General features: G+C 42.3%; 1 protein-coding gene across 2 annotated transcripts in view; it reads left to right on the forward strand.

Annotated features, from left to right (window-relative positions):
* Positions 1–25,204, forward strand: part of GALNT6 (polypeptide N-acetylgalactosaminyltransferase 6) — a 1,315,790-nt gene that overhangs the window by 1,051,707 nt on the left and 238,879 nt on the right. For both annotated transcript variants that reach the window (XM_044083436.1, XM_044083437.1), the window contains exon 9: positions 9,674–9,805. In XM_044083436.1, coding sequence (XP_043939371.1) covers positions 9,674–9,805 — 132 coding nt within the window. The remainder of the gene's footprint in view (positions 1–9,673; positions 9,806–25,204) is intronic.

Genomic DNA, 25,204 nt, shown 5'->3' on the forward strand with positions numbered 1-25,204 from the left:
GTCTAAGAAAAGACTTGAGAGTTTCTGTACCTGCCCCAGCACAGACCCCTGGCCCCCCATTTTAGAAGTGGTGGATGATGTTTTCCATGAATCCTGCTTAGCCCCTGACACCCTCCAGTCATGACTGCAACAGTGAAGACACTCGAACATCTACAGTTATGGTAGGTGTACACAACTGTACTATTTACCCTTATCTGGACGACTGCCTCATTCAGGCAGAGTGCAAAGAAAAGCTGCTCCAGGACCTTCTCTTTGTCAAAACCCTCCTAACTTCCCTAGGGTTCACCATCAACGAGAAGAATTCAGAACAAACGTCCTCCAGGAAGATAATTTTTTGGGGAGCACTGCTGGACACAGCATCCCAAGTGGCCTTCCTATCCCCAGAAAAGCAGAACTTCCTGCCTTTCTACTTTATCCAGCTTGGCTTCCAGAAGTCACCTCACTGCGAGGAAGTTCCTGCAAGCCCTGGGGTACATGGCATCATGCATCCTTCTAATTCCTCTGGCCAGGCTTCACATGAAGAAACTTCAGTGATATCTGAAGAACCTGTGATGTCAGCACACACAACCTCTAGAGACCTCTCTCCCTCTGATCCCATGTATAATGGCCGAGTTTCTCTGGTGGGCAGGGGCCTGTGCCTAGAACAAGGGTCTTCCCTTCATCCTCCGCCCTACCGGCCAGACCATCACCACCGATGCCTCCGACATTGCTTGGGGCACTCACCTAGCAGGCAGGTGCACCCAAGGTCTTTGCGATGCCCAGCACCTTCCCTTACACATCAGTCAGAAAGAAATGATGGCAGTACAAAAGGCTCTGACATCATTCAAACCCCATCTCAGGCCAGGGGTTCTCCTTATAAAAACAGACAACACCTCAGTAATGTGGTATATCAACAAACAGGGGAGGACCCAATCTTACCCTCTATGCAGGCTAGTCATGAACCTTTGTCTGACAGCCACCTGCATGGGTCTGCACCTAATTGCCCAATACCTACCAGGATTCATCAACACTCTGGCAGACCATCTAATCAAAAACTTACTGGACCCCCACAAATGGCAGCTCCACAGAAAAATCTTTGCAAGTCACTCAGGAGTGTGGAGGACTCTGGAGGTGGATCTCTTTGCTTAGCACCTCAACCACCAGCTGAAAAAATTCTGTACCAGGGAGCATCACCACCTAGAGTGAAAGGTATATGCCTTGACCTTCCCCTGGAACTCCCACTTTGTGTACACTTTCCCTCCTCTGCATCTTATTCCCAAGGTACTGATCAAAATAAGGGAGGAGAGACCAAAGGCCATCCTCATTGCTCCAGACTGGCCCAGACAGGCTTGGTACCCCTTACTGCACAGCCTGACTTTACAGCTCCCCAGGCAGCTTCCCCTGATCTCAGACCTCTTGACCCAGGTGGGGGTGGGATACTGCACCCAGACTGGCAGACTCTCGGTCTTTCAGCATGGCTAATACTTTAAAAGCAAACAAGGGATCCCCTGTTAAGGAAAAAGGTCCTGGACATTATCACAGAGACCAGAAGGCCCAGCACCAGAAAATCTTACACAGGGAAATGGAAAAGATTCTGCTCCTGGAGCCAGTCCAGAGGAGGCCAGTACCTCACATCCTTCCATCCCTCCTATCTTGGACTACCTAACTGAGTTACTCAGTTGTGGCCTCTCCTTTTCTTCCATTAAAATCCATGCCTCAGCAATTTCAGCTTATTTCAATTCAGACCTACCCCTCTTCTCACATCCTGTGATTAAACAATTCCTCAGAGAGGCTTCTAATATCAGACCTCCCAGAAGGCCTCCCACGCTAGCCTGGGACCTGAATTATGTTGTAGAAAAACTAACCTTACCTCCATTCGAACCTGCTGCTTCAGCAGAATTGAAATACCTCTCCTGGAAGACTGCTTTCCTACTAGCTATCACCACAGCCAGAATGGTTTCAGAACTTCAGGCACTCATGGCTGTTGAGCCCTTCATCATTTTCCATGCAGACAGGCTGAGGACTAACCCCCTCCTTTATGCCCAAGGTGGTATCTGATGTGACCCTCAACCAGGCCATACATCTACCCACATTCTTTCCCAACCCTCACAACAAGGGGGAAAGAATTCTGTACTCACTAGACATGTACAGACAACTCAGATACTACCTGGATTGTACTAAGCCCTTCAGAAAAACAGACCAGCTTCTTGTCAGCTTTGCCCCAGGGGCAGAGGGGAAGCCCATTTCCAAATGGATATCACACTGTATCCATTTCTGCTACAGACTACATGGGAAATCCCCTTCAAGTCTATTCATATCCATTCCACTAGGGCAACCTGCCCCAACAGGGACATCTTGGAAGCTGCCACCTGGACCTCTGTCCGTACTTTTACAAAGCATTACCACCTACCTCTTTTTTTCTAAGTCTAGGGCAGGGTTTGTCTCTGCAGTTCTGCAGGGCTTGCTGACCCATGCCTAGGGCTCTAACCTATCCTTCATCCCTCTCCTCAACTTTGGGAATCCACAGGTGATGACTGCAACAATGAAACACGAAGAACATAGCACAGTTGTGTGCACTTACCATAAATGTAGATGTTCGAGTGTATTCACTGTTGCAGTTCCTGGTTTCCCTCCCTCCATCCCCCTTGTATCCTTTTTCCCCAGGAGGACATAAGCTTCCCATGGTGGCGTTTGGCCACCAGGACCCCTTTACCTTATTTCCTTGTGCTTCTGACAGGTTAGGGTAAGAAAAACTGATGTGATGACGTCGGCTGCCTTGCTTTATAGCGCTGACCACCTGACGTCATACTACAGGCGACGGCAGCCGATGCAGCAAAACATTGACTCTAGTATTCGGACCAGTCGAAGGCTACCACAACAGGGATAACCCACAGGTGATGACTGCAACAGTGAATACACTCGAACATCTACATTTATGGTAAGTATACACAACTGTATTTTCTTGTATGCCTCTCCATTGGTTACCAGGGTACTTCTAAAGATTCAGACTCTCCACAATTTGCGATTGTGACTCCTTTTTGGCCAAGACAACAGCAATTCTTCTTTCTTTTCAATCTGGCCAAGGTCAGTTAATGCAAGCTTCCCCACTAGATTTGCTCACGCAAGACGGGGAGTTTGATACACCCCACTCTGGAAACTCTTCAACTAACTTGTCTGATTGATAAAGTTTTGATAACCTTTTAAGAATCTTTTATTCTGAGGAAGTGTAGCAGGTACTATAGGAGGAGAGAAAGTCTGCTACTAGGAGTCATATATATGTAAGTGGAAAAGTTTTCTAGTTGATGCCACTAAAAGAACCAGGGTCCTTTTTAGACCTGTCTGCCCCTGGGTCTGGATGATTTGTGTTACTATCCGGTGGTTTGTTGTACTCTTCTGTCCAGGTATATTCATCACCCATTACTGCTTGTCTGCCTATAAATCCCACCTTTTTAACAATCTTTTACATATTGTACTGATATCTGCTAGGTGAGTATCTTGAGTTGTCACACTTATGGTGAGTCAGCGTTACCTCACTTTAAAAAGGGACATTGTTTCATTGAGATCAAGTCCTACCATTATCCCTAAAGTCATCTCAAGTGTCATCTTTAATTGTCTAAATCTAAATAATAATAGTAGTCTATTAATCTAGTATTCTTTCCTGAACCAAAGAACAAAAGGAGAGTATTTTTTTCACACTCTGGATGTACACAGGCAGTACAGATACTACCTAGGCAAAACGTGACCTTTCAGGAAAGATAACGGTTTCTCTCCTATGAAGGTGAGATGAGAGGTCTACCAATGCCAAAATTGATAAATGGTTGTCTCGTGCTTTTACTTTTTGTTGTCCTCACCACTACAAGCCACATCCAGGCAAGGTTATTCAATGAGGACATGGGCTAATAATATGGCTTTCTGAAAAGGGGTGGACTCTTGAAGTATTCTAGAGATAGCAACTTGTTCCTCTGTACTTTTACAAAGCACTGTAAACTGGATTCCAGATCAATCTTTACTATGGTCATACTTCAGGGACTTCTGAGTCTTTGGTATTGCTGTCCTTCCTATTTTAAGGCTGCTACCCAAGCTGTGGTAAACTATCCACATTGCTTAGGTTACTGCAGCTGTGATTCATGTATGAATGTAGTGCAGCTGTGTAACTTAACTTATGACAAGTTGATGTTCTAATGGATCACTGTTGGCAGTAGCTGCCCTTCCCTCCAGATCCCATGTTTTCCTCCTTTTCTGTGTGTGTTGCCAATGTGTAGTTCTTGGAACCCTTTTTATGTAGTAGTAGTTTTTTTTCTTAACACAAGTATTTAGGGCTCCTTCCTGGACAAAATTTGCACTGAAGCATTTGAGCAGTTCACATGCCTTTTATGTGGAGCTTCTCATACACTCCTGGCAGGTGTGTTGCGCCTGGAATGATGCCCGAAGCTTTAAGAATCTGGGTGGTGCAGGGAGAGACACCTTAAGTAGTTTAGGCTACTGCAAGAGTGATCCATTAGAACATCTACCATTAAGGAACATTTACTTTCACAACTGTACTTTCTATTAAGCACAGATCAGATTTAGAAAATGTAAGACTTTTTTCAGGAATAGCTGACATTTTTTTGCCTTGCAGTAGCTCCTTTAATAACCATTGCTGGTCCAAGGCCTAATCGTGTTTACCAGTAAAAAAGGAAATTTACATTTAAAGTGAGGGTGATGAAAAATTTCTTTATCTTTTTTTGCTGTCTTGCCTTCTGACCAATAAGTCCTTCCCTACCAGGCTAAACCCTTTCATTCTCTCATGTGAAGGATGTACTTAGTACCATACAGGAAGGGGTGGGGCCTAGAGCTGATGGGAAGCCATCAGGCTGGCAGCCATGATGTTTGATCATGCCAGTGTCCCCGCAGCTGGGAGTGTTTTTATAGCCCTAATCCCACCCTTGGGCCAGGGTAATGAACTATCCACACCACTGCAGAGACCCAGTATGCCTTTTCCCACTTGTATGCTTGCTTCTGCTCTTTCACTTAAAAGGGGTCTTATTAGGTGGCAGCTTAGTGAGCCAAAACTCTCCCCAAGACATGCACTGCACTGCCCATACCGCCTGTGTGTATGGGCTTAACATGTCTTGTAATCTATCCCCCAACCCCCCGATGGGTTCATCCACACTCCCTTGATTGTGCTGTCAAGCATCTGAGCTGTCAGTTGAATGGTGGTCTCTTGGGCAATGGCCCTTCTATGCCACCGGACTAGGTAAAAGGGTGACTGAACATTTGAATCACATAAACCTAAAGTGTGTGCCAATGCTTCTTTAAACATTTATCTGAATCAGAAATTCTGTTTAGTTTCAGGTCTTAAAAGCTTTGAGTTGCAATGTAAAAAGGGGGAGAGGGATATGATGCTTTACTATAGTTTAGGAAGTATAGTTGATAGCTGCTATTAAGGACAAATAAAAACTCTTTTTATTTTTGCTCCTGGTCCTAGTAGCTGTCAAGCCTAGCCACACTCACAACTGACCAGTTTCTTTCTCTGAATTGCAGAGCCCTGTGGTCTGTTCATTCATCCTAGGGGAGAAGTCATACTATCTTCCTTATCAGTGTGACTTTGAGTACTAATTTCTCCACCAGCAGCTGGACATGGATGTTTGCAGGCATAATAACTAGTTTTACCTTTTTTGTGAGTGTGTGTATTCACAGACATGCCCCATGAAGGTGTCTTCATAGACACAGATTGGTAGGTCTAAGTGCATATCCATATCGCCCATATGCCAAGTGCTATGTACTTCTGTCTCCAGTAGGTGTCATTATTGCAGGTGACTGGACTTGCATTGCCCACTATGGGTGAGCTAACATTAGCCACAGACTGCCATTCCCCTTTGTCAACTTCTACATTGCTAGGCTTTGTAGTTATTCCCAGGCCATCTGAGTTGCATTCAGAGATTCACCACCTCTTCGTAGGTGAATACTAGGCTAAATGCCCTATAGAGGCATTTTAAAGGAAAACTCCACCCTATACTTCAGTTTAACTCCATCCTTATGTTCCTTTTCTCCCTACAATATGGTTCCAGTATTGTGCAGCTACCAGAAACCTACTTGTACTTTTTAAAGAGTTTCATTTCCATGCCTTGGATTCAAAGGAATGGAAAACCCACCTCTTTTTTTAATAAACTTAACTTCTCACAAACTTTGCAGATAAATTTGTGTCTGCCTGCATGACATACCATAGACACAGATAAATCTGTAGTTTAGTCTGTGAGATATTGATGTCAATCTTAGATGGGCATTTAATCCTGCTAATGTCAGGAGCACAACAGCTGCTGTTAAAAAAAAAAAAAAAAAAAAAAAAAAAAAAAAGCTGTGGACCTGATTTCCACTGTTTGCATTGCAAAGAGGAGGAGGACTTTGCACTCCCCTTTCATAGTAAAACAAAGAAATGATATCAGTCATGGGTTTAATGACAGTTGTCGCCTCTTCTGACAAATTTGCATAAACAGCATCAGTTTGTTAGGATAACTTAAATGTAGTATCAAAGATTTCTATGACATTTAGAGTAAAGTCGGAAAATATTTTTTCTTGTAAAGTATCAACACATTTATAGGTTCATAGTGGTTTACTAGGCTAATGACCACAAGGGCCTTTTTAAGCCTAGCCATGCTTCCCAAATCTCTGACAAGTTCTGATGCCCTTGATAAGTGTAAGCATGGACCTTGGAGATGACCCATTTGCTGGTTACTGTTTGCATTAGAGACATAGGTGCCAAACCAGGGATGAATTTCCGGTTTCCCATCCACTTGTCCAAGTTGCACTTAAATTGGGTTAGGGAGGAACTCTGCTTCACATGGATGGGGAGCCTGTTCCATAGACTGGGTAGTCTCTGGGATACATACATCTCTCTCCAGCATGTCCTATTTATGTCACAGGCAAGGTTTGTCTTTACAGCGGGTAATTCTGGTACTGTTTGCTTTGTGGATATGCAGGAGGTCCATCATATCATTCAAATCACCATTTTTAAGCCCCTCCCCTCACACACATACAGGACAGGACTGCAGAGAGACAGCTGGCAACCCTATCAACTAGGTGCACTGTTCATATTGATGGCAATCATAATATACACCTGAATTTATTTCATCATACTTTTGCTATGTGTCCTTGCATTGAAAACATTAAGAAAAGTAAAAAGAAGTGTAAAAAATAAATACTGTGTGACTGTGTGTATTTGCATATGTGTGTGTGTATATACATATATATAATATATATATATATATATATATATGTGTGTGTGTGTATAAAGTAAGTGTGTAGCACACCTCACATGTTTGTACAAAAACATGACAGCGTGTATGTGTAGTAGAAAAATAGATTATATTTGTTTGTGTGTACTTCATGTCCTTTAAATAAAAAAAATAAAAGTGGAATTTTTCTTTAGCTGTATCTGTTTGTATACACACACACAGAGATATATAGATATATGTATCTGTGTTTGTTTATAAAATGTATGCATGTAACATGCATATTTTATGTGGGATGCAGTACAGTGGGAATACATCTGTAAATATGCAATAGATATTTTTGTAAGTAATCATGCATGCACTGACGTATAGATGTAAATGTATGTGTGTGTACATAACACGTGTATAGATGCACATACATATATACACAGACAGGGCGTGTGCATGCATGTGTGTATTGTATAATTGCCATGATCCTAATCAACCTGCTTTTCCTACTTTCTACATGTCCCAAATCTTTTTCACCATACTTGTTATTAGGCTCCACTGTAATGGTTGTTCCATTCCAAAATTTGTAGGTTTATCATGTTTCCATACTACCTTAGGACAACAAAAGTGATGCAAATATAATTAGCCCCACCCTTTTTTTGTGAAGCCATAAAACATTCGCTTGCTGATTCCTAGTTAGAGAACATTAGCATTTTACAATATCAGTGTATACAATTCATTATTTATAATAAAGTTAATGTAGAGTTAAGCATTATTAATGTAGTCATTCTAGTAAGTGTTGTTTAATGTTTCACTTATTCACTGTCACACCTTGGCTGTATGTTGTACATGCAATCTTTGTCAGTGTCTTTATGGCAGTATTTTTTCTTTGCATTGCCAAGTGCATTTATTACTTATTATCTTTGCCAGTGTAGCCTGGGTTGTGACTGAAATGGGTCCTGGGACCAGTTCACTTTCCTGGTTAACAAAGGGTAAATAAATACAAAATAGAAAAGGAGGGTGAACATGATAGAAATAATTAAGGAACCTAGTAAGGCAGGTTTAAATTCTGCATTATTCATGAGAAGAGAGTAAAACTTCCCACTGAAGGCATTGGGAAGTAGCAGACAGACTTACTCTGGAGCCCTTTCTAGCACTTGTCACATGTACATGCTACAGCAAAGATCACTTACTGCAGTGAGAGGTTTCACACCTTAGGATGAGAGAGTGGTGGAAGGTCCGTCAGTTCCTTTAGAACTATTCCTTTACAAAAGCCTGCTGTTTACCTAATTTATTTTGCTGGAACTAGCTAACAGCTATTTATAGCATAGAATAAGCTCCGACAGACATGTAAATGAGGGTCACTCAAGGAAAAACAGAACCACTTCTGTTACAGATGGTGTGTTAGATGGCAGTGCTTCACACTCCTGCCATTCTGTCTTAAGGGCATGAAAAACCAACCACATCTTATGTCTAGAATGACTCATGAAGAATACTTGAAATGTCTGGGAAGGAGGAGTGAAAGCAGGAAATCAAGATCACATTTCCAAGGCAAGCCTCATCATCCGCAATTTTGTGGGAAACTCATTAAATTGTAGAAGCACTTGGAGTGATTCTGAGGCATTGAAGTAGCTTGGAAAATAAAGATACAATGGAAAAACATGTTTTAAGTTCTAATGTGGAGTTTTTCTTTAAGCCTAGCCAATAACCCAATGTCAGAATCAAATCATAACCATTATGGCAAACCCTAGGTGACTGATCAGCAGTCAGGATTGATCCTTGTCCATGGGAGGAAAAGATCTTCACCATTATGCCAGTTGCCCAAAGCTGACTTTTCTGTGAGCATATGTATTCTCGCATGTGAGTTATGAATCTGCCCACATGGATGTAGCATAGCAAAGCCAATGCACCTTGTGTGATGCACCTTCACCTGCATTAGGTGCCAGCATTTCTTTGCAGCAGGTTGGACCACCGTCCTTCTCCCTGGAATAGTGAGCTAATGTGGTCCCTCGTTCCCACCCTAACTCATCAGCTCCTCCAGCGTCTAGTTTTCTTGTCACTACTGGGTCATGTAGGTCACGATCAGGACTGCAGCCCAATGGAGTCAACTTTTGGCTCAGTGCAGTACATTTTTACTTGCAAATTTTGAACTGTGAATTTTTTTTTTTTACTTGTATGATTTGTGCTGTGGAGCTTTTCTCTCAGGGCCTCCACTGAAAAAGAGAGCTAGCTCAGATGGACTAACCTGGCCAACAAATGTCAAATCAAGTTTTGTAATGCTAGTTGTAAATGCTGCTTTCCATGAAAGCTTTTTTTTTTTTCTTCTCTGCAATCAGCTTTATATTTCAGTAATAACGTATATGAAGTGACATATTTTTTGCTTTGCTTGAGTTTGCCTTTTGTTGTCTCAGTAGATGACTTGTTACAGTTATTTTTATTTTGAGCAGAGATTGTTACTTTGTCATCTAATACAGTGTTGAATTTCATTTGCATAGCACAATTATGGAGATATCACAGAGAGACTCCAGTTAAGAGAGCGGCTGCATTGCAAGAATTTCAGTTGGTACCTAGACAGTGTCTATCCTGAGGCTTTTATCCCTGACCTTATTCCAACCTCCTATGGTGCGGTAAGAATATCTTTGTTCTGTTCATGCTGTCCCTCTAGAGCTGCCAGAGTGTGAGACTCACTTATTACATGGGGTATTAACAGACAAAAATCATTGAGCTTCCCTTACTTCATCTGTACTGAATTAAATTACGTTATGGGAACACTTATGCTGTATTGGTAGAATACAGTTGCATGCATTTATATTCATCCATCCTCTTTAGAACATAGCTTTGCTGTTTTGTTTGACTTTAATGAAGCATAACTGATTTTTTTTTCCTTTGAGAAGAGGATAACTACTTTAGGGCTAAATTTGCTGCTGGCAGTTGCACTGATTTGCTCCTAGGGTACCAGGAGGAAGACTGGTTGGAGTAAATGATGCCTCCTTTGATAGTTGTACTTTTGTATGTATATGTACTCAAGTTCATGTGTACATGCATGCAGTGTTCAAGGAGCTGTTAATTTACAGTGAAGGGGTTTGAGAGATGGCTCTGACCTGAAAGTTAAACCCAACCCTGTGCCAAGTATTTTTGGCATAATGAATCTCTCATATACCCACTAGCTAACAAATTTAACACAGGAAGACACAGCCATGTGAAGTCATGCTTTTGAATAGACCCTTTTGAGGGAGGTCTCAGTCTTCGCAGGTTTGATATCTGCAAATAAAAAACTGCCTTGGCAGTGGAATGCAGTCAGAAGTCATTGAAATAACAAATGTGTTGTTGCTTATTTTCAAATAAGGCAATAAGCAAATGACTGCAAAACTTTCAACTTAAGTCTTATTAATATTGGCATGACATATCATGCAGGGATGCAGAAGTGTAAGGTACACACCTGTACAGTGATGTGCCTTGGTCTCCTGTACTCCAGCAGCAGTCTGCAGTGCATTGCATTCAGAAACACTGAAACCTTTGTCCATTTCCTCTTGTCACCCTCTTCCTTCAATTGACACAAGTCTTAGTACTGTATCCAAAAGCAAAGCTGAATTAGGCTGTAAAGCAGCTGTGACAGTTGGGTTGCTGCCACTGATTCAGAGGGGTAATAAAATGAAAAGGTACCACTGCTGTTTTCCCATACATTTTTACTGTGTTAGTACAAGAGGTGGCTTGGGAAGAGGTGCTAACACTTTTATCTGTGTTTGCCCAACATATTCATTGCAGTTTAGTATACAATATTTTTGATTTTTTTTTTCCTGATGTGGTTTTATGCCCATATGCACTTTCACAGGAAGGTAGGTAACCCATTGGCTAGATGTTATAAAAAAATAAAAAGCCCTCTGGTAGCCAGATATTCATCTTTTCCTCTTTATACTAAGATTAACTCTTGCATGTCATGATAACATTTGTGTTTTCCATCGTGTGACTGAAGTCATTGATGACATGAGTTTGCTTTTCCCATCCCTAAAAGGTGTACAGAGTGCTCTACTTTAACTGAAGTTCCTGTTACATATGCCTTAATTCATTACTGGTTACCTTTGAATGTGTCCAGCAGGTGCCAGGAGTGAATCTGGCCTTTCCTGTATTCTTTTACTATTGGTATCTCTTGTTTTCTTCAATTAGCCAAGTTATTCATGCCATACGTATGTACTTGCTGATGGAAAAGAAGCCCTAAGTGGAAAAGATTCCTGGTGTCCCTTTACTCCTGTTGTGGCTCATTGATCTTTAGGTGCTGTTGGGGTCACACTTTGAGAAACAGTGTGTAAAATTCAGCTTCTTTTTTCAATGCAGTTCTCCATTGTATCAGGTCCTAAAATCACAGTAGAGCTGGGGCAAAGGTTCAGCTAAGACAAAAAGCATATGCCAGATGATCAAAGAACTGGAAACACTACTTAAATGACAGGATGGCAGTGCTACTGCATTAAGACCTATATTGAATACTAACTAATGTCCTTCTATTCATATGTTGCAGTATTCATAACATAAGGGAGTCTGCCGCAGGTTGTCCCAATCATCCAGCCAGTATACAAAAGTCCAAAGCTACTGTCATGTACGTGCAACGGTCGCACATAGGTCCCCGTCCAGCATCAGGTATAAAATAGATGTCGGCACATACCATCCTCAGAGCTTTTCTGCCAGCAGGCTAAATGCCTTCTCCAGTTGTTTGCTCAACAGCGAAGCTGCTGATTCCAGTCATATAAGTGCCCCATTGTTTTTTTTCTTTAATATTTGTGCTACTGTTGCTGATGTTACATGTCATCTAGGAAGGGCAAGTGTCCATGTGGAAGGCACATTCTACCTAAAGATTCCCACGACCTGTGCCTTTTTTTTAGGCCCTAGCCACTACCATACCTCCTATGCTGTTTGTAAAGCATTTTTTCCTAAGACCCTTCACAGCCATCTCACTTCTCTTAATTTATACTTAGAGAACCAGTGCCTTAAGTGTTTAGCTTGCGATGTCATGGATGGTACATCTGACCCTTCAAGGGAGCCTGTTTTAAAAAAGACCAAGAAATCTAGGCCTGAAGTCTGTGCTGCTCCTCCAATTCCAGACATCTCTCCAGAGGCCTATGTTGGCCCTAAGACCTGTTCTGAGGAAGGTAGTGTTTCTTCTGCAGGTATCATTCTGGAGGCCGCAAAGAATCCTGCTAGCACGTCATCTGGGGATATGCAGATGTCATTGACAGATGTACAGGGAGAACCCAGGCTCACAGTCTTTGAAAGCCCTCTTAGCATACTGCAAATCCTTGTATGTGAAGAGGTTCCCTAGCACCATTATCGAATGTAGGCCTACATCGGGTCCCTCAACCTTTCACCGTATGAATGTTCCAATAAAAAAAAGCATGCTTCGCCTTCTTCGCAGAAACATTCTGCAGATTGGCAAGCCTTTTCGCAAGGGTCTTTATGGCCCTTAGCCAGTCTACAGGGGTATCTGTCCCTTCTCTTTCCCTTTCTCAAGTTTCTCCTCAAAAAGAATTCAGATTGAGGATTCCTGAGATGAAGCTGATTCCTCTGGTGAGGAGTCACTGGCATTTTTTGCCCAGATTCCCTCTCCATTGGAGTATGCTTTCCCAGAGCAGGAATCAAATGATACAGAATCTCCCAGTGAGGATATTACCTTTAGTGAGACCATCGTGAAGAGAGAATTTTAAGTGGACTTGCTCTCAGGTTTTTGCTGTGCAAAAAAGATACTGTGATCTGTTACAGATGCATTCCCCTTCCCTATCTGCAGTTCCTCCAGTGTTACCAGCTTGTTTGGATGCTTTCTACTCTACTTCTAAGTGTCCAGACTCACAGCCCCCTGCCCCTAAAAGCCAGATAGATTTTACAAAGTGTCAGAAGATTTTAAGTGTTTTAAGTTCCCCGTCTGCAGATCCAGCTACAGTCTCAATGGCTGCTGATAAGCCCACAGAGCTTTTGCCTTCAATTTCACTTTTCACCTCAGATAAGGAGAGTAACGTTACGGAAAGATAGGGGGAAAAGGTATATAATTTGGCCACTTTTGCCTTTAGGGCTATAAACTATCAATCACATATGACCAAATATGCCTTAGTCCTCCTCTCTCATGCCACCCAGCTCATTTCTGAGCTTCCTGAGTAAGGCACTAAGTCGCAGCTTTCTTCTATTTTGGGTTCCTCTTTCTCAGGTGACAACATTCTTCCATTAACTCATTCACTCCGGAGAAACTCAGAAAATGCTGCCTGTTTACTTCCACCATAGGAACAACAGTACAGCCTGAGCTCATTTTCAGATAATCCATTTGTAATACCATACAGAAAACAAATGTTCATAACTCTTCAACCATAATAGCTAGACTAAAAATGTAAATACGAAAGTTGTTCAGCAGACACTGTTCTTTCCAACAGTGTAAATATTGATAGTGTGTGTCTTAAGTGATTATTAAATATTTGCCAAGGAATGTTGATATGCATATTTTTTACCTTTTTGGTAAAACAAATTACAATATCTTGGTGAATGTACCGTGTAGACCATACAATTTGTAATTCATTTGTATGAATGTCATCTTTAAAATAATATCCTAACCATTACTATGTGATGCTCCTTTATTGAGATATTCACAGAAATATGATTAATATTATATTTCTCATAACTGATAAACAATGCATAATATCTCATCACCTATAATAGACCGAGACTACATGTTAGTGTACAAGTTGTGTGGCTGAATGTCATCTTCAAAATGATGCATCATGTGTGTCACCACCATGCTCCCTTGCAAAGATGTGGGCATAATAATGAGAAATATGGCAAATGTATAATTTTCATAATCCTACAAGACTAAACAAACTGTGATATCTGTACATGTGTACAGCATACAGATGCATTTCTTTTACCATGTTGTAACTATTAGTACGGTCTTCAAAATGAGGTATTGCTTGTCACATTGACATGTTCCTTCGCAAAGTTATTTACCAAAATATGAAAACAATATCAACTTTCATAACCTTAGTCCTAGAAAAACTGTGCTATCTATACATGTGTACAGCATACAGACAGTTCTTTTATCATGTAAGGTGTAATACTGTCTTCAAATTGAGGTCTTAGAATGTTGAGATCTTCCTTAGCAAAGTTATGTACCAAACTATGAAAAAAATCATAATTTCCATAACCTAAGTCCTAAAAAACTCTGATATCTGTACGTGTACAGCATACAGACACAGTTTTTCCCATGTTGTATGGACTAACACTGTCTTAAAAATGAGGTATTACTTAGCACAGTGACATGCTCCCTAGCAAAGTTATTTACCAGAATATGAAAAAAAAGTAATTTCCATAACCTTAGTCCTACATAAAGTCTGATATCTGTACATGTGTACAGCCCACGAGCACAGTGCTGTAACACTGTCATCAAATCAGGTATTAGCATGTTGACATGTTCCATAGCAAAGTTATAATTACAAATGTTCATAGTGTTTCACTGTTGCAGTCATTACAATCGGGTTATCCTGCTGACAGGCTACCCTCAGTCGGCCTGAATTCCAAAGTCTAGCTCCGGCATCGGTTGCTGTCGCCTCTTCCCTGACATCAGTGCGCCAGGGGTATAAAAGATGCAACTGACGCCATTTTCTTCAGTCTTTCTTGTTGTGCGGTGCCCGAAGCAAAAGCAGTTTGCAAGTGTCGGTCGGCCGACTCCTGAGATTTTCAAAATCGAATTTCAGATCCAAAGTCTTCATTAAAGCTAAGTACCCCATTGGGGGAACTTTTATCTTGCTCCAGACTGACGTCAGAAAAAGTTAATAATTGTATTTCTTGTGGGAAGCAAATACCTCATAAGGATTTTCATTCTTACTGTATTCCTTGCCTAGGCCCTGACCACAACGTTGCTAGTTGTTGGTTTTGTGCTAGATTTAACCAACGCACTATTAATTGTCGGTACGATTTTGCCTTTCATTACTTTGGCCGAAGATTCAATTATATAATGCCGTCGGAACAGCCGATGATCAGAGTTTATAAAAAGCGCAAGGAAAAAGAAAAGGACAGGCATCCGAGGCCCAAAACCAACGAGGCACTTTTGCAGCCCCTGATGCCCGCTACCTCATTGCCACAGGCCACTTCCAACTCCCACATGGAGCCATCTAGACCACTGGAAACTCAAGGTATTGGACACTCGGAAACTATTCCCTCAGATGAGTCCGGAGCCGCTGAGCAGGCATCGGCTTCTGAGGGTGTTTTCAGACCTACACAGTTATATGTAAAGCCAACTTCAGGTTCAAAGACTAAAGCAGCTCTAAAGACAAAGAAACAAGTACAGCATTCTCCTGGACAGACTTCCATGCCTAAAAAGCAGGTGCTTAAAATGGCCGAAGACCTATTTACTTTGATCAGGGGTTCCCATCCCCCTCCTGATAAGAGGCCTAGGCAAGAGATAGAATCTTCAAATCAGGTTTCCATTTCCTCTGATTCCTCTTCTGAACATGAATATTCCCTTCCTCCCTATGAGGATTCTGATGCTAAAGAATCCATCCCTTCAGCCTCGCCTCCTGAAGATTATTCTTTTGGGGAGACCATGCATACTATGAGGGAGCATTTCCATTGGGAGAGCTAAGATTACTCTGAATCCAAGAAAAGGCTCAGAGACTTCCTTTTTTTACCCCAGCACAGACCCCTTGCTATTCCTCCTGTTTTAGACATTGTGGATGATGTTTTTACAGAGTCTGGTCTATCTTCTGACTCTTTACCACCAGCTCCTGTAAAGCCAGACAGATACTACAGGGTTCCGGATTCACATACATTTCTTTACAAAAACCCTGCTGCTGACCCAGAAACTATTTCTCAGGGTCCCAAGGGGGTCAAGGCTTCCACTGCAAAAAACCCTATTCCCTCTGATAGGGACTCAAGGGCCCTGGACAGATGGGGGAAAAAGATATATACTTCTGCTACCTTGGCTGTAAGAGCTTTAAATTGTCAGTTTCATATGCGTAAATATCAACAGTATCTTGTATCACTGCTTAAACAGAAAATGTTGACAAATTCAGAATGTGCAGAGAACAAAGAAATGCAGGATTTATTGCATGCAGCTGAACAAGTGGGAAAGCATACTTTGCAATGTGGTTTTGATTCTCTAGAGGCCTCCTGCAGGGCTGCAGTTACAGGTTCTGTCATTAGGAGCCATGCTTGGTTAAAAGAACAGAATCTGCCTGTTCATGTTAAAGCAAAACTATTAGATGCTCCATTACAACATGATACCTTGTTTGGTGTTAAAGCAGAAGAAGTGTTGAAGAAATTGGAGGACAAAGCTAAATCTATGCAAACAGTGAAGGATTTCTTACAGGTACAGCCTCCCAGATTTAGCAGGAATTGGCTTACAAAGAATTGGTCCTTTCCAGTGTCAGACAGGCCACAAAGAGGCAGATACAGACGCCCCAGAGGCAGATCACAGCCCCAAGGCTCATACAGGCGTAAGCAATGGGGTGCTTCTACCTCCAAAAGTGGAGAGAAAAATCACAGCCATACAGGAAACAGTCTCAATGACTTTCCCCTGCCAACACCAAGCACTTATCTTCTGGCTGCTCCTTTGGGGGGAAACTAGCACTTTTTTCACAAAATTGGCACAGGATCACCCAGGACAAATGGGTCTTAAATATCATATCTCAAGGCTACAGGTTCCACTTTCACACCCTGCCAAGGCCAAATGGTATGCCAAACCTGCCACGCAATCAATGGGCAGAGGCACAAAAACAAGTTTCATTCCTCATGGACATGAGCCATTCAACAATTACCACAGCAAGAGCAGGGAATAAGATTTTACTCAAGGCTGTTCTTGGTACCCAGAAAGGACAAAGCCTGGAGACCAATACTGGACCTGTCTTTACTAAACACATTCCTGGATATTCCAAAATTCAAAATGTTAACTCTGCAGCAGCTTCTGCCCATGCTGGGCAAGAAGGCTTGGCTTGTGACTTTAGACCTAAAAGAGGCATACCTGCATGTCCCAATCAGACAATCATGCAGAAGATACCTCAGATTTATGGCTGGCTCAATGCACTACCACTTGTCTGCACTGCCCTTTGGCTTATCTACTGCACCCAGGGTCTTCACAAAATGCCTGGCACCACTGATTGCATTTTGCAGACAAAGAGGAATACAAATATATCCATACTTGGATGACTGCCTTATTCAAGCAGAGAACAAGGACAATCTACTACAGCATCTGGCTTTTGTAAAAAGGTTACTAACAGGTCTAGGGTACACAGTAAATGAAAAGAAATCAAAACTCGTACCCTCTCAAGAGATAATATTCCTGGGTGCAAGCTTAAATACAACTGCCCAGATGGCTTATCTCACGCCAGACAAACAAAGACAACTGACTACTTATTTCAAAATGTTGGCAACAAAGTCCCAGTTATCTGCATGAAAAATTCTGCAGGCTTTGGGCTTCATGGCATCCTGCATTCTACTAATTCCATATGCAAGACTGCATATGAGGAAACTACAATGGTATCTAAAAAGTGTTTGGACTCAACATTGCAACAGCCTTGAAACAATTACCCTCATCCCCTGCCTACAACAGGAGTTTCGATGGTGGGCAAAAGCCTGTCACCTCAACACGGGACAGCCATTCACCATACCCACAGCCAGGCAGACATCGACAACAGATGCATCAGATTATGCCTGGGGGGCCCATATGGCAGGAAGATGTATTCAGGGCACATGGTCCACGAGTCAAATGCATCTACATATCAATCAAAAAGAGTTGCTGTACAGAATGCCCTGACAACCTTCAAGGATCTACTTCATCCAGGACAACAACTGATAAAGACGGACAATACTACAGTCATGTGGTACATAAACAAGCAGGGGGGCACACATTCCTACCCCCTCTGCAGACTAGCCATGAACTTGTGGGACACAGCATTGACTTATCAAGTACATCTGCAAGCACAATTCCTGCCAGGAAGGATAAATACTCTGGCAGACGAACTAAGCAGAAACCTGATGGATCCCCACGAGTGGAAATTGGATCCACAAGTATTCAGCATGATAGCAAAGAACTGGATATGCCCGGACATAGACCTATTTGCCTCTCCTCACAACTACCAATTACGGAAATTCTGCACAAGGACTTATCACAAGCAATCATGGAAAGTGGATGCTCTATCTTTCAGCTGGAAAAACCTAACAGTATATACCTTTATCTCCTCTGCCTCTCCTTCCCAAGGTACTCCTCAAGGTCAGACTAGAAAAGCCAAAAATGATACTGATTGCCCCAGACTGGCCCTGCCAGCACTGGTACCCAATCCTAAAGAGCTTGTCTCAAAGTCCAGCTTGGACATTACCTCAAATTCCTCACTTATTGACCCAACAAGACAGTCAGATACTGCACAGCCACCTCAGGACCTTAAATCTGGCAGCATGGCGGATAATGTAGCCATTCAAGACCCACCTCTCTCAAAAGCAGTGATGGATGTTATTTTGGAGGCCAGAAGGCCTAGCACCAGAAAATCTTATGCAGAAAAATGGAAGAGATTCTGTGCCTGGAATCAGGCACAAGGCATTGACACAATTGTTCCAAATATTCCTCAGATTTTACAATACTTAACTGAGATGCTGGATAAAGGCCTTTCTTTTTCATCAATTAAAATTCATGCCTCTGCCATTTCAGCTCATTACAATACAGATCCACATATTTTTTTTCCCATCCATTACTAAAACAGAACCACAGAGGGGCCAAAAACGTAAGACCTCCAAGGGGAGCCCCAGTACCTGCATGGGACCTTAACTATGTCTTGGAAAAACTCACACTGCCTCCGTTTGAGCCAGCCTCTGTAGCTGATATAAAATTCTTATCCTGGAAAACAGCTCTGCTCCTAGCAATAACCTCCACTAGACGAGTCTCAGAGTTACAGGCACTCATGGCTGTGGAACCTTTTATTATTTTCCATCATGACAGGGTTTCTCTGAGGACAAACCCTACATTTATGCCTAAGGGTAGTGTCCAGTGTGACCCTTAACCAAACAATTCATTTGCTTACCTTTTACCCAAACCCACATAATAAGGGGGAGAGACTACTGCATTCTATGGACATTCACAGACAGCTGCGCTTCTACTTGAACAGAACCAAAGCTTTCAGAAAGACTGAACAACTTCTAGTGGGATATGCTGCAGGATCACAAGGAAAGGCGATCTCAAAACAGACTATTTCAAAGTGGATAGGCCACTGCATTCGTTTCTGCTATTCTCAGCATGGCAAATTAGTGCCTAAGGGTATTAGGCCACATTCAACCAGAGCAGCAGCCACTTCAGCAGCCTTCCTCAGAGGGGTACCAACCAAAGACATCTTAGAGGCTGCAACTTGGAGTTCAGTGCATACATTTACAAAGCACTATCACTTACCTCTCTACTCAAAATCCAGGGCAGGCTTTGCCACTGCAGTTCTACAGGGCCTTGATAGCCTCTCTTAATCCTATTTAGCACCAGCCTCCCAACCTTAGTGTTTGAATTCAACCCAATTGTAATGACTGCAACAGTGAAACACGATGAACATAGTACAGTTGTGTACCTACCATAAATGTAGATGTTCGAGTGTATTCACTATTGCAGTCAAGGTTATCCTCCCACCATCCCCCTTTTTCTTTGCTGGGACTTATCTCTACTTCTCTATTTCATATAACCTATGTGGTGTATTTGCTTGTAGATGAAGGAAAAGTTGTGTTTTCTGTATGCATGCTTATTGGCATAATTTAGCCTACCTTTTTAGGGGCACCTGACATCTGGGGCAAGAAAAACTGAAGAAAATGGCGTCGGCTGCAACTTTTATACCCCTGGCGCACTGACGTCAGGGAAGAGGCGACAGCAACCGACGCCAAACTTAGACTTTGGAATTCGGGCCGACTGAGGGTAGCCTGCCAGCAGGATAACCCAGTTGTAATGACTGCAACAGTGAATACACTCTAACATCTACATTTATGGTAGGTACACAACTGTACTTTCTTTTACTGTGTTCTAAGTACTGAGAAAGGTTTTCATGAAATGTAATAGACTTTCACTTACCGTACTGCTCCTACTTGGTCATGGATGTTCATCGTGTTACACTGCTGCAGTCATTACACTTTGGGTTATCCTGCCGTCAGGCGGTCCCGCAGTCGGTTATCCTGCCATCAGGCGGTCTCGCAGTCGGCCCGAGTTCCAAAGTCTTTGTCCGGCGTCTGTTGCTGTCGCCTCCTCCCTGACGTCTTTTCGGCAAACTTCTTCAGGCAACCATTTACTCCTCAAAGGTAGTATACATACTTTGAGTTCATTAAACAATTAACAAACACAATGGCTTAACAACAATCTAATATCATCCCCTTAAAGGTATAAAGATATCTACAAATAATGTATGCATAAAAAAATGTATAAATATACAAAAAATAGCACAGCACTAATAATGACCAAATTACACAAGACAAAAGGGGTGGCCCTACACCACTACTTTTGGAAGAATTAGAATTATCTTGGCAGATTAGGCTTAATGCTTATAATTTACCAGGGTTAAATGAGAATTGTAGCTTGAGTAGCATTTTAAAACTGAAGAGCCTTAAAAGGTGATTTTAGCTATAGGTTGCTTTTATGAAGTAAATATTACTTACTTGTATACACACACGGATTATTTATACACGTTATTAAAGTTGTTTGTTAATATAATGCATAATAAATGATGCGACAATTTTGTGATATGTTCTGAAGTATTTATATTTCTTTGGGTTTATTGTTCGATACGAGTATTTTAATATAGTTGGTATGTATAGCATACTTTATTTATTGTCACTATTTTGCTGTATGCCTTTAAGATTAATTTTTCCAGCTTAGTATTAGTGCTGTGCTATTTTTTGTATATTTATACATTTTTGTGCATACATTATTTGTAGATATCTTTATACCTTTAAGAGGATGGTATTAGATTGTTGTTAAGCCATTGTGTTTGTTAATTGTTTAATTGTTTAAAGAACTCAAAGTATATATACTACCTTTGAGGAGTAAATGGTTGTCTGAAGAAGTTTGCCGATAGCGCAAATGAAAAGCGCTTTACATAATTAAATCATTTTAATTATTTCATTTACTGGTGTGCTACTCGTTTTGCTTTTCCTGGACTTTAAGTGATTTCAGTTTGTTTTTGTTACATTTGCGTTTTTAAGAACAGGACATTGCCATCTTCGTTTAGGTGAACTCTTGTCATTTCTGAAAAGGTGATTATCTTCTGCAGTGATACTGTTATGGCCGATTGTTGATCCGCAAGCCCTGAGCATCAGTTTGCGCATGAACCCATTCTGTAACCGTCTGGCCTTGTAGGCTGCCTATTGGCTGTTGCATGTCTCGTTATGTCAGACCACACAAAATGACAGCTTAGCCACCACGACTGCATGCATTCAAAAATCTCCTTGATTTTAAACCACAGCTCTCCAAGTGGATGAGTGATGGCATTGTTCCCGCCAATGTGCAAGACAAGAATGTCAGGCTCAGGGTAGATGGAACACTTCTCTTCCAACAACTGCAGGAGTCCACCCCAATGAATACCCCCTCTTGCAGTCCGGTGTACCTTCACTCTAGATGTGGAGAAGTGCAAGTTGTAGTATTTGTTATTTCTGGAGGAATATCTGGCAGCCCAGTGAACGTAGGAATGGCCACAGACCCACAGTCTTATTGTTGTTCCCCTGCTGTTGAAGCCATGTCACTGTCATACGGTAGAAGGACCTGCACAGGGCAGAAATGCAAGTCAGTTACTGATGATGTTTGAGCAATTTATTGCATTGCTATGACATGTATATGTATATAATATGCATTACCTTGTTTGCCCATTGGAATCTTCACTGATATCCACATAGGCATTATTCTTTTGGTTCATTGTTTGCAAAGATGATGCAGAGGTACATACCTAACAACCTGAAAACCAGCAGCTCACACACATTATCAGGTTAGTAGAAGACACTCGTCACTGTAAACATACACACTGTTGGCATAGCCAATATATTGCATGAATGGAAACTGACAAGGGACTACAGAAAGGGCACATATAAAGAGAGAAAGCAGGGTAAGAACTGCCACTCCATGAATGAACCCAGGACAGGCATGGGACTTCATTGGCACTCGAGGGCATGTGATGTGTCCGATACCTGTGCTGGCTGCCCACTCAGACTGCTGATACCACTACTATCTCATGACCTCCTTCAGTGTCAGCAGTTTGCTAAGCTTCTGGTGTCATTCAAAGGGGATCTAGTATCTGTCTGCCTGGGACGACATGATTAACAGACCACGATGCTTTGCCAGAGATGGTCTGCACCTGTCGCCCCTGGGATTCAGGTTACTGGCTAAGGCTCTTGCCACCCCTATAGTGCCTTTTTTAGGCAAAGTTCAAAGGACAAAACCACCACCGTAACTGGTACAAGCATGCAAAATCTGAAGGTAATGCTACTCAATGCTTAAAGTCTAAACCTCAAAATGCACTCTCTTGAGGCACTCCTAAAAATGGAGAACATCGATATCTGTGCAGTAACTGAGACCTGGTTCAAGACTCCAGAGAGCACCCCTGCAATACCAGGCTACAACTCTTACCACATTTTTCGGCCACCAAAGCAGGACCGAAACACTAAAGGTGGAGGAGTGTCAATATTCACCAAGGATATTCACACCACCAGGCTAGTTGCCCAACACAATGCTTCTGAAATTCTCCAGGTCCAACTAACACTAGGTAAGACTGCAATCCAAATTGTAGCTTGCTACAGATCCCCCACCATACCCCAAGATTCTCACTACACCTTTCTAAACATACTGGAAAATATTAAGATAGAACCAAACACCCTAATACTGGGTGATTTTAACTACCCTGCCATTAACTAGGAAAACTACTCACGTACCAACACCTTTGCCCAACGGTTCTTGGAGTTTATAAATTCCAACGCCCTGGATGAACTAATCCATAGTCTCACCAGGGGCCCCAATATCCTAGACCTGGTCATTACCAGCATGGGAAATCGATGCTCCACACCTATGGTCACCCCCTCGTTAGTCAGGTCTGACCATAAGCTAATCATCCTTAACATCCACATCCCACCCCACCCCCCAGTAAGGAAACCTCCATAAAAAACTTCTCCAAAGCCAACTTCATGCTACTCAAGTCAGAAGTGACAAACTTCATGACACCCATACAGACGGGAACTGAAAGTTCAACTGCTGAATCCTACACTGAGGCACTGTACGAGCACATCCACTCATGCATGAATCGTGCCATCCCAAATGGAACCAAGATGCTCTCATCCAAAAAAAGGAAGCCAGTCTGGTGGTCCCCTGCCATAAACAAACTTTACAACAAAAGGAAGAAACTGTTGCAGAAAAGAGGAAAATCCCAGGATGCAAAAAACTTCCTTACCAGCCTCAGTAAGAAACTGAGATCCCTCATAAAATCCTCCAAAGCTAGTTACGAAAATAAAATTGCCAAAGATTCCAAAGACAACCACAAGGCATTCTATAACTATGTCAAGAATCTAAATGGCAATGCTCAGATCTGCTCTGAGCTAAAACAGAATGGCATTACATATACTGATCCCAAGGATATTGCCAATATCCTGGCAGATCGATTCAGTGCCAACTTCATCCCCCTCTCACCCCCTAAATGGCCCATCTCAATACCGGAATATGGCCAAATTCCTGTAATAACGGCCACACAGGTAAAAAACGCACTCTCCAAAGCTAAGAATACAGCATCCATGGGACCAGATGACATCCCGGGCTGTGTACTACATGAACTACAATATGAACTGGCACCTCATCTAAGTGTCATGTGTAATCATAGCCTCACCTCAGGTTTCGTGCCCACTGAGCGGCGCAGAGCTACAGTTATCCCACTCCACAAGGGCGGATCCACCTTGGATCCCGGAAACTACCATCCCATCAGTCTGACAAGCCTTATCTTCAAGACTATGGAGCGTATTATCATGGAACGTATAAAGAAAGACATTGGCAACCTTCAAAAACTGGACCCCACCCAGTTTGGGTTCGTGAAGGGTCAATCTTGTCTCCTGAACCTGATTGACTTCTTCGAATCAGTCTCCAGAGCCATGGACAAGGGTAAGGTGGTCCACACAGCCTGTCTAGACCTTGCCAAGGCCTTTGACACCATCCCCCACTCTGTAATCATAGACAGACTTACTAAGCTGGGCATTAATCCCTACGTCACCCAATGGGTTGCTAACTGACTTACTGATAGAACCCACACTGTAAAAGTAGCCGACTCCAAATCCAGCTCCAGGCAAGTGACAAGTGGAGTACCTCAGGGTTCAGTCCTGGGACCGCTCTTGTTTGGCATCTACTTCTCTGAAGTACAGGCCAACACTAAGGGACTCTGGATAACAAAGTTCGCAGATGACTGCAAACTGGGAGCCATTACTGAATCCCCAAATGATGTGGATACTCTACAAAAGGGCCTTACAGAAACAGATGCTTGGTGCCAGAGCCATGGGCTCAAGCTCAATGCCAAGAAATGTATAGTTATCCCCTTTGGGAAAAAATATGTACCCGTGAATTACCATATAGGTGTCAGTACACTAAACACCGAAAGTGTGATAAGAGACTTAGGGACACAGGTGGACAGTTGTCTCACCTTCGATAACCACATCGCCACAACAGTCAGGAAATCCTTCTATGTGGCACACCTCATCACTAAGGGCTTTTCATCCAGAAAAAAGGATGTCATTGTCCCACTGTACTCATCCCTCATTAGACCCATTATAGAATACAACGCCCCGTTTGGTATGTACCTCTCAAGACATCTGCAACAACTGGAAAGGCCGCAGAAATACCTCACTAAAAGTGTCACAGGCCTAAAGCAGATGCCCTACGCTGACCGCCTTAAAAAAAAAACTCCAGCTATACTCTGTCGCATATCGTCTACTCAGAGGCGATCTCTGCTTAACATACAAGGCCATGTCAAACCCAGAGCTGTTGGACATGCTACACTTAAAGAAATCCCAATCCCTCAGAGCCACACGCT

The sequence above is a fragment of the Protopterus annectens genome, chromosome 9.part0, assembly GCF_019279795.1.
Source record: "Protopterus annectens isolate FY-2018-M chromosome 9.part0, PAN1.0, whole genome shotgun sequence".
In the NCBI taxonomy this organism is placed as follows: domain Eukaryota; kingdom Metazoa; phylum Chordata; order Ceratodontiformes; family Protopteridae; genus Protopterus; species Protopterus annectens.